Source organism: Sinocyclocheilus anshuiensis, unplaced genomic scaffold (genome assembly GCF_001515605.1).
Source record: "Sinocyclocheilus anshuiensis isolate Anshui unplaced genomic scaffold, SAMN03320099.WGS_v1.1 scaffold439, whole genome shotgun sequence".
In the NCBI taxonomy this organism is placed as follows: domain Eukaryota; kingdom Metazoa; phylum Chordata; class Actinopteri; order Cypriniformes; family Cyprinidae; genus Sinocyclocheilus; species Sinocyclocheilus anshuiensis.
Genome location: NW_015552572.1, coordinates 404150 through 415158, shown reverse-complemented (window position 1 = coordinate 415158; position 11009 = coordinate 404150). Strand labels below are relative to the sequence as shown.

Here is an 11009-nt window from a genome sequence, read left to right as displayed (position 1 = left end):
CAATATTCACTCATGACAGTAAAATAGGGCATTCTAAGTCAATATACTGCAGTATTTCCTCTCAATCAGTAGAAAATATGGTTTACACCCAGTCATGCACCAGCACCCCAATACAAACATCTGGAAGGGGAAAGTGGGAAGAGAGCACAATTTATTTATTTATTTATTTTTTAAACTCGCTGCTTAAAGATTTCGTAAAGCTCTCAATGCCTCCTGTTTTACTTACGAACTCGTTCAGTGCCATCAGTTTTGTCATCACGTGTGCGGTCCTGTTTGTCCTTTGATGCTGTGCCTGATTCTGTACAGGATATTAAAAGGTTAATAACACAGGTTAGTATTCATTTTGCTGTTCAAATCATGATAATTGAACCTCACCTGTCCACTTTATAATTAATATTTCTAAACATCCATCAATTTTCTCTCACCTGTTGTGACCGTCACAGTCACCAGGATTCCTCCAGTTTTGTTCAGGACTCTGTGTTCCAGCGTCACTTGATGTGAAGTTTTTAATGGTCAGGTGGTCATTCTTGTCGGCCAGTCGATCAGTCAGGAAACCCTGCTCTCTTCTCCACACATCTATCAAGCCTGTGTTTGTAAAATGCTTGACGCTCCCAGCATCACGCGGCAGATAGTCAAACTTTACCTCTTCGCCTACCCGTGCTGTTAAATGAACTGAAGAGAAATACAACGACAGCATAATTGTGACATGACGCTTTCATAATACTGATGATGAGTGGTATGACACGTAATATGAAATAAACACTGGTACCAAATAAAAGCAACAAAAAGCCCAAATCAATATTTAAACCAGTTTTGACCTTACCATCAACACAGAGGTCGTAACTGTAGCTGTCTAGTAGTTGACCGTTGGCATAAACTTTTAAATTGTATTTGCCAGCATCAGTGGTCTTTAAGTGTTGTAGAACGAGGTCACAGTTGCCACTCTTGTGCATGCGGCCCCTGAAGTGTTCATCCTGACGGTTACCATAAGCAGTTTTGGACCCAAATGTCAGAACAGTGGATAAATCATTTTTGCTTGAATTACACGGCAGGGTAATATTGACGCCCTTTTGTCCCGTCACAGTTAGAGAAGAAGCACCTACAAATAAACACAGCGTTGAATCACTATACAGTATTGATACAAATGTGGTATTTATTAATCGTATTAATGTCACCAAATCTATTTTTAAAAAAAAATTTTCTATGTTACACATACTCACCAGGCAGGTCAAACAGCAGAAAAAAAATGCATGCACCTAATAAAAAAAAGAAAGAAAACAGGGTGGTTATATGATCCTCAGATCTCACCTGAAGTAAGCAGAAACACAGACACTGTTTTACTATTATCCAGCACTTCTTTACAGCACATGAGAAGAAACTGCACACAAACTTAATTGGACTTTGTGTCTACCGTCAGTCTATTTAAAGAGTGAAAGTGAACAAGATTTGGCCCGTTACAGCACGCCTCACAATGCCTGTGAACCACTACTGAACAAACTCCTGTTCCAAGCAAGCCAGACGAGTCATGAAGACCAGTCAGAGTGGCTTTATTATCACTTTAGCTCTATACAGCTGAATCAAAACAGTGCTCCTCCAGAACCATGCTGCTACGCAACACTAGACTACAAAAACTAAACGAGAACTAAAAGAGTTGAATAACAGCTAAAAACTAAAATAGGATTGAACATTTATACACAGACTACACTGAAGTGCATAAACAGTAATATCTTACATAAAAACGTCACAGAAATGGAGACAAGGCACATTAGTATTTTTTTTCGTGAGTGTGCAAATGTGCAAAGTTTTTAAGTTTATGTTCAGGGGTTGATTAATTTAATGTGGATGCACATTAAGTTAAAATGGTCGTAAAATGCCACCATTTGGTCGTAGTCTGGAGCCCTGTAATTGGTGCGTGTAGGAGTCTGTGACGTCATTGATGCACTTATATATATATATATAGCTGGTCACCGAAGATTTAGGAAGTACTGATTGGAGATTCACATGATTGACCAGCTAGAGTTTGTTTTTAGCCGATCACTTTCCATTTCTGTATTGTAGTAGAGTCTGCTGATGATACACATGAACATCAGTTGCTCCGCTGGTTTAAAAATACAGAAATTAGGGATGCACCGAATGCAACCGAAATTATTTGGCTGAAAATAGCAAAAAACAAAAACACTTTTGGTGTTCGGCCGAATAAGTGAAAAGACTGAATAAATTTTACCGAACAATGACGTTTTTGGTTACACGATCAAATAGCAACCAGCGTAGCATGCTTCAAATGCAGAAAACATGGAAACATTTTAAAGTGTCCGAGAAAGACGCACAACGTCCGTTTGCAGACACTGTTCTGCTGAACTGTCTAGAAGGGGTACATCTGCAAAAATGTACAGCATGATCAGTTTAATTTATCATTTAAAATCAAGACACCCTGAAAAGCATGCAGAGTAGGGCTGAGTAAAAAAAATATCGATTTCTAGATTTTAATCGAGTCTAGCCTGTCAGAAAATGACTCGATCAGTGTTTCAAATGTGGAAAGACGACAATAGCTTGTAAACAACGTCACGTAACATCACATTTACCACAGAAAAACATATTCGGTGAGCATAAACTCATTAGTCGGCTAGAAAAATGTACTCTAGAGGAGCATTTTGCTAAATATATGCACCAAATAACATTAATTATAATTTGTTTTACTGTTCTTCAATATTTAATTTATGTTTGAAGTTTTAGTGACAACCACCATTTAAATGTTTATATTTCAAAACACGAATTGGAGTAGAAATATAATTATGTGATTTAAAGTTAAAGTTAGTATTATAACTTTAATATTACAAAAACTTTTAGTATATTTAAGTGTTTGTTTACAAATCAGCAAATTTCAACCTTCCATATGATTGACTCTCAGGTATATTTACAGCATTAGTTGAGAGATTTATCTTTTCTTGAGAAAATTTGCCATGTCCTGTACATGATATATATCCCAAATAATCGATATTAAATCGAATCGAAAGCTTGTGAAGGATAATCGAATCGAATTGTGAAATTTGTGTCAAAACCATAGACTGTATAAAAACATGGACGTAGTGTCCGTGACGTCACACGTAGATTTCCGAATAGCGATTTTGAAGCTCAAAGTGGGCGGAGCCAGCCGTCGCCATCTTGGCAGCGCGTCACTCCTGGATAATCGAAAATGGGCAAAGAGGCGGGTTGCTGAAACCACGCCCACCTAGCTCGACGGAGATGAAAGCAGCGGCAATCCACCTGTCACTCAAGTGGCCACGCCCTTAATTATGCAGAACTTTAAGGCTTAATATAATTTAAACGGATGAGTTATAAAAAAATTCACCCCCCTCACAGTTGTCATGAAGGGCAAAAGTAGCTATATAGACCAAAATCATTTTTTGAACCAGGCTGTAAACATGTCTTTTTCTGCTGTAAAGTTGGGCATTTTAACATGAGGAGTCTATGGGACTGACTCTCTTTTGCAGCCAGCCTCTAGCGGCCAGTCGATGAATTACAGTTTAAGTCACTTCCGTGTTGGCTTCACGAGAGAGAGCGGGAGGTTGCCGCTTGGTCAAAACCCAGCCCTAATGCAGAGTACAAAAAAGATACGGAGGCAGAAATTTCCCGCTCCCAGTCCCAGCACTCCATCTGTGATCCAGAAGTCACAAACCACATTCAAGTTGTGGAAAATTAAAAACGTAGAAAAAAATTCAAGCCGTGTCATCTTAAATTGCAGTGCAGTAAAACACCCTCAGCACCCCTAGTTCCCGCGGCCATGAGGATAAGTGGACTTATGTCTAGGACAATTATTTTGTGGGTTCATCCTCTTTTTTTAATGCACATTTTTGTAGTAGGTGTACAGAGAGTACATTACATTCTTTAAGCAGTCAGTTATGGGACTAATATAGGCTATTCAAGAAGGGGGCTTAAACTAATTTATTTCTGTGATGCGCAGCTGTATTTTCAGCATCATTACTCCAGTCTTCAGTGTCACATGATCTTCAGAAATCATTCTAATATGCTGATCTGCTGCTCAAGAAACATTTATTATTATTTTTATGTTGAAAACAGCTGAGTGGAATTTTATCAGGATTCTTTGATGAATAGAAAGTTCAGAAGAACAGCATTTATCTGAAATAGAAATATTTTGAAATATGTCTTTATCATCACTTTTGATTAATTTAAAGCATACTTGCTAAATAAAAGTATTAATTTCTATATTTTCTTTCCCAAAAAAAAAATAAAAAATACTGACTCCAAGCTTTTGAATGGTATAGTGTATAATGCTACAAAAGCTTTTTATTTCAGATCAATGCTGAGCTTTCCATCTTTCTATTCATCAAAGAATCCTGAAAAAATGTACTTGAACTGTTTTAAATATTAATAATAATAAATGTTTCTTGAGCAGCAGATCAGAATATTAGAATGATTTCTGAAGATCATGTGACACTGAAGACTGGAGTAATGATGCTGAAAATACAGCTGCACATCACAGCAATAAATTACATTTGAAAATATATTCAAATAGAAAACAGCTGTTTTAACTAGTACAAATATTTCACAACATTACTGCTTTTGCTGTATTTCTGATCAAATAAATGCAGGCTTGGTGAGCAGAAGAGACTTCTTTAAAAGACATTAAAAATCTTACTGTTCAAAACCTTTTGACTGGTATTAAAATAATGTTGAAGTTTTTAGTCTCTTATTGGAAGTGTTGTGCTCGTTACTCCAAAAATGTAATTTATTACTCGTTAGTAGTTACTCCTTTCAAAAGTAATATTATTTATTTAGTTATTACTTTCTGGCAACAGTAATTAGTTACACTACTAGTTACATTACTTTCCTTCACGCCCCACAGAAGCTGTAATTGTGTTTCTTCCCCATAAAAAAATCTTATAAAATATTACTAACAATATATTTCTGCCTCAACATTTGACCAAAATCTACATTGGATCGCAGTCAGAAGTTTTGACAAACACTCAATAGTGACTGATAGTGACTTTTAAGTAAAAGTGTTGTATTAATTCAAAGTCATGTGTATACATGCATATTTCCATCCTCTGATATAAGCTTTTTCATATTTCAAGCTTTCCTGATGCACTGGTGGCTTCATGTGCCTGTGCGAGTCGTGAAAATTATGAAAATAATTCTAGCAATTAGAATCCAATTATTATTGGATTGTTGGATTTCAAATCAGCGGGGTTGAGGCATCAAAAGCTGTTTTATGGATGGTAACTAATATTATTACTGAAATCTTATTAGTAATTAGTTACACTACTAGCTACTGCCCAACACTGCTTATTGGCCTGATTAATCAAGCTCTCTATAAAACAAGCCCTACAATTTGATAAAACTATTATGCAGACACTTCATATTTAATGGTATTAGATGATTTGTTAATTGCATTTAATAAAGCGTGAGCAATTTTTTTAAAATGCATGGTTGTTTTGGTTGCATTTACACCGTTTTTCCCACCACGCTCCCTCCTAAACAGTGAATCATTTTGCCAAGCAAAATGTAATAATTATATGTAAGAAGTTACAATGCGTAGAAATAAGATGATTATCTCATATCTAGGACCTCCAACACCTCTACACACTTGGTTAATATGTAAGGTTACTTAATTACTGCAGCATTCCTGAGAAATATGCCATTACTTCACTCCAGAAGCCCATAGAGACCTTGATTTTAATAAGTAATAATAATAAAACAAATTGAATGGTCAATTCTTGTAGGGGACATTCAATACTATATGCATACTTAATATTAAACCATTTTATTGAAGCGTTTTTGAGATAATTTGACTTTACTCCATCTTAAAAACCTTATTTCTGTAAAAACACCTATAGAATCTGCTCAATCGGCAGACGTCATGCTGTGTGTTGAGTAAAAGGTTTGTATTTAACAGCTATGACACACTAAAGGAAAGTATTCCAAACATTTGTCAATATATTACACAACTAATTGCTCAGAAAAAGTAGAAAAAGAGTAATTTGGACTCTTGGTTGTTATTGTACATTTAAAACATTCTCTAGCTTGCATAGCAAATTGGAAGTTATTGTCACTGCAATACAGCAATTGCTCACTGAGTGGAGCAAAATACACAAACATAACCCATGTAGCCAAACACTAGCTCTACTCTTCAGCACAACGGTACTGAACATTAAACACTAATACTTTATGATGCATGACATTATTCCACTTCATAGGCCTATACAGACTTGTAATGAATAGAAGAAATGAATGGCCTGTTCTAATGGGGGACATCTCATATGCTCACCTCATACTGTTGTAATTTACAGAAATGTGACATCTCCCTTCAGAGGCCTTTAGAGAAGTGTGATCTAGTAAGTAGAAAAATAATGGCTATTTTGTGCATTAAGGCACCTCAGGGGTGCCCCATCTTGTTATCCAACAACACACTGTAATTATCAAGTGCTCCTGAAGATCTTAATTAGTTGCTTCAGATGTGTTAGATAAGGGATGGAGCTGAACTTTGCAGGAAGGTGGATCTCCAAGAACAGGATTGAGCACAACTGAGGTGCGTAGCAGAGTTTAACGATTTAACGATTTTAGCTACAAAACTGGTGACTTCTTGGACAAACCTTATCTAGTTTCTGAGACTCATCGATATGATGTGATCTAGCCACATTTAGCGAGAAGGCGTTAGCTACCTTACATTGGTGCCCAGTAAGAAATGACCATTATTTTGCGACTTATTTGGTTCCATTTTTGAGCATTTTGAGTTTTTCACACTTTATTCACACTTTATGTTTGGTGTGCTGATAGTGTAGGTAGGAGGTGAAATAACTTTGTTTTAACAATGTTGCTAACATGATTTAGCATGTTGCTAGCATGTTTTAACATTGCTAGCATGATTTAGCACATTGCTAACATGTTTTATCATGCTGCTAGCAGCAGCATGAATTAGCATATTGTGATCATGTTTTAGCATGTTGCTAACATGATTTAACAGACTGCTAGCATGTTTTAACGTTGCTAACATGATTCAGCACATTGCTAACATGTTTTATCATGCTGCTAGCATAATTTAACAAGTTGCTAGCATGTTTTATCATGCTGCTAGCATGTTTTTACATTGCTAGCATGATTCAGCACATTGCTAACATGCATGCTGCTAGCAACATGTTAAATTATGCTAGCATGTTTTATCATGCTGCTAGCAGCATGTTGTTAGCACACTGCTAGCATGAATTAGCATTGTTGTGATCATGTTTTAGCATGTTGCTAACATGATTTAACAGACTGCTGTGTTTTAACGTTGCTTGCATGATTCAGCACGTTGTTAACATGTTTTATCATGCTGCTAGAAGAAACTATGGACTCTCTCTTTTCTAGCATTTTAAATACAGTTGCTCCTTTACGCTTAAGGAAGATTAAGGAAAACAGTCTGACACTATGGTATAATGAGCACACTCGCACCCTAAAGAGAGCAGCCCGGATAATGGAGCGCAGCTGGAGGAAAACAAAACTAGAGGTACATTATTTCGTATTGCTTGGCGGGAAAGTAACCTATCCTACAGAAAAGCACAATGTGACATTGCTGCAGCCTGGAATTGAACTGCTGGTTTCGTCTGGTCAGAGGAGAACTGGCCCCCGACTGAGCCTGGTTTCTCCCAAGGATTTTTCTCCATTCTGTCACCGATGGAGTTTTGGTTCCTTGCCGCTGTCGCCTCTGGCTTGCTTAGTTGTGGACACTTCATTTCCAGCGATATCGTTGACTTGATTGCACAGAGACTATTTAAACTGAACTGAGCTGGATGAACTGCCTTTAACTGAAAAATGAGTGTTTATTATTGTCATTTTGCATTATTGACACACTATTTTCCTAATTAATGCTGTTCAGTTGCTTTGACACAATCTGTATTGTTAAAAGCGCTATATAAATAAAGGTGACTTGACTTGACTTGCTAGCATAATTTAACATGTTGCTAGCATTAGAAGAACATTGCAAACATGAATTAGCATGTTGTTATCATTATAAACATTGTTAGTATGAATTAGCATGTTGCTAGCATAATTTAACGTTGCTAACATGATTTAGTACATAGCCCGCATGTTTTAACATGTTGCTAGTGCATGTTACTGTACAAAAGTTTTGACCCCCCCTAATGAATGTCCTACTTTTCCTAGTTTTGATCATTTGGTTTACGAAAACCATAAGTCAGATTAGTGAGAAAAATTACAGCAATCAGAGTCAGACCAGCCTGAAGGTCTGAGCCAGGTTTGGTGGTTGTAGCTTGAAAACTCTAGGAGGAGATACTGACTAAATTTAGTCTCAGAAGAAGAAATATTCGATCAGTAATGAATCCTCTGACGGGATCTGGTAAAGCAACTCAATCCAACAATTTTAAGGTCAATATGTGAATATTACATTCTGACTTGTGTATTAATGGCACATTATCCTGGATTTTGTGAACTGAAATAAACCAAATTGGGATGCGAGAACGATACATGGTTGTCAGTGTGTACTGTAGCTGTTTATGTGCATGGAAAATTCTTTGTGCAGCTACAAATGAATTTACAGGTAGTGCATTATCTCATGCAAACCACGACTGACAATGGCGTTGCATAAAGATGTTTTCACAGCCCAAGCCGGAAAAGCAGCAGGTGGAAGCTATTACCAAGGAAGTGAATAGCAGTTTATATAGCAGGAAATGAATAGTGGTTTAAGGCTTTGCACTTCATGCAGAAACCTGACAAGACATGAAAAATATCGTTTTCTTCTGTGTACTTTGGTTTGGAAATATGCAAATCACTTCCAGTGGTAAATTTTCAAACTTTATAATTATTTTAGTAATTATAATTATTTTAAACTTATAAATGTAAATATTATTTTTAACCAATATAGTAATTATTATCAATGTCTCTTCAGATGCATCACTACTAGGATCTTCTGATCTGCTGAGAGTTCAGAAAGGAGAAAGCATCATTCTGAACTGCAGCATGAGAAATCGATATGAAGTCGCCTGGTATCACCTCAGAGCTAGCCGATTCGATCTTATGATTTCTGCACAGACAGACATAACAGGGAGAAAATTTCTGACCACCTACAATCAAAACTTTACTCGTCTGAAAATCACTGCAGACACATGGATCACCAGAGCCACGCTAGAGATTTATGGAGTAACAGAGTCAGATTCAGGTCTTTATTTCTGTGGAACAAGGTCTAACACGACAGAGATGCTCTTCGACAAACCCATCAGACTAGAGATCGAGGGTCAACATGCAGAGGATCGGAGTACCGGTAACAGATTTCAATTTTACTTCCAATTACACCTTCATTCATTTATCAGTGAAGGGAGGAATGGGTAAGATGAGATTTGTACATGATTTTTTAGTTTGGGATATATGGATGTTGCTGCTTGTGATTGAGAGCAGCATTTTTCACAATATTTACTGGTCATTTCAATGACATGTAAATAATTTTGTGATTCATGCTTCTGAATTTTGGTGAAAAAAGCACCTCTCAAGCAATTAGACCATGAAACAATTATGCACGTTACTAAACACTGGTGATGCACAGTATAGCTGTGAAACACTAACCAGTAATCTTCAGTAAACCTTTGACATGCAGGTACACAAATTAAATATTTCTCTTTTTAGTGTTACTGTCACGTTGCACACACACGAGGGACGAGGAGACGCTGGAGAATATGTTGACAGGACTTTATTTGCACCAAGGAACCAAGGGAGACGAACACAGGAAGACGTACACGAAGACGTTCAACAGCGGACAGAGAACTAGGGACTGGGAACACTTTAAATACACACAGGAGGAGGGGATGACGAGACACACCTGGGATCCATGAACCATCATGGGGAACACCTGGGACAAATTAAACATGGGAAAGGAACACCTGGGGAGCAAGACACAGACAAAACATGGAACAGAGTCTGACAGTTACATTGTTTTTGTTTAAAATAATGTATTTTAATTTTTAATTTTTATGATTGAATTAATTATTAGCTTTTTATCAACTCACAAACCCACTGTAGTTCTTACATTAACCCCTGTTAGGGAAACCCTGGCGTAATGATTAATGCACTTCATGATGTTGATACCATTTTTTTTTTTTTTTTATATCAATATGGAACATTTAATGGTTAGTGTAAAACAAGTTAAAAAGTAATAAGGCAAAAGTAGTAAACAAGGTTAAAAGTAATCTAAAAAGTAATCAGAATACATTACCTAAAATGAGTAATTACGTTGCTAACTACAATTTTCATCATGTAATCTGAATCACAGACTACAATTTGAAAGTTATGTAACCAGCACTGGGCGTAATACATGTCAGTCATTTCACAACTTGTCAAGTAATCTCAATTTACCATCTTCAACTTACCAACTAACCCACAACTAATAAAATTTAGTTTGAGAAGTCATATTTCTGACTAATTAAATGTCCATCTAACCTCACTTTTCTGTAGCACTTATATTGTTTTTAGGGTTACTACAAGTTTTAGAAAGTAAATTTAATTTAAATGAACGGAAACAATGTCAAATCAAATTTTAAGTAAATTCAAAGTTTGAAAATCCAAATTCCAACCAATCTCTGTTACTTTTTCATTAATTTTACAAAAATATCTTAACTAGAATATGGGAATAACTTTTAGTGTACTTTCTGATCATACGGCAAAAAAGCATCTTCAGTATTTTTGTCTTGTTTTCCAGTGCAAATGTCAAAAAGCTCTTTAATCAAGATTAAATTACATAATGATAAGAAGTCTTGTTTTCTGAAAAATTATCAAAATGAAGCGAGCCTATGATTTAAAAAAATGACACATCTGCCAATCAGCTCGGAAAAATCAACTTAGGTTTTCATTCCCCACTGGCATATATTTTTGTCTTGCTTTAAAGGGGTCATATGATGCTATTTTAAAGATCATTATTTTGTGTATTTGGTGTAACAGAATATGTTGACATGCTTTAATGTTCAAAAAACACATTATTTTTCAAATACTGTACATTATTGTAGGTC

The 11009-nt window shown here is 36.1% G+C and overlaps 1 protein-coding gene and 1 long non-coding RNA gene across 3 annotated transcripts in view; one reads left to right on the top strand and one right to left on the bottom strand.

The window, feature by feature from the left end:
* Positions 1 to 226: 226 nt before the first annotated feature.
* LOC107665086 (uncharacterized) lies at positions 227 to 1459 on the bottom strand. Of its 2 annotated transcripts, XR_001631516.1 has the most exons (4): positions 1221 to 1459; positions 824 to 1099; positions 426 to 672; positions 227 to 298 (listed from the first exon to the last, which is right to left on the bottom strand). It is a non-coding gene; the product is annotated as an uncharacterized LOC107665086 (long non-coding RNA). The 2 variants fall into 2 exon arrangements; XR_001631515.1 differs by having other exon boundaries at positions 824 to 1457.
* A 7256-nt stretch (positions 1460 to 8715) lies between these two features.
* Positions 8716 to 11009, top strand: part of LOC107665087 (uncharacterized) — a 4498-nt gene continuing 2204 nt past the window's right edge. The window contains exons 1-2 of the mRNA XM_016455840.1: positions 8716 to 8794; positions 8903 to 9274. Coding sequence (XP_016311326.1) covers positions 8734 to 8794; positions 8903 to 9274 — 433 coding nt within the window. The 5' untranslated portion in view covers positions 8716 to 8733. The remainder of the gene's footprint in view (positions 8795 to 8902; positions 9275 to 11009) is intronic.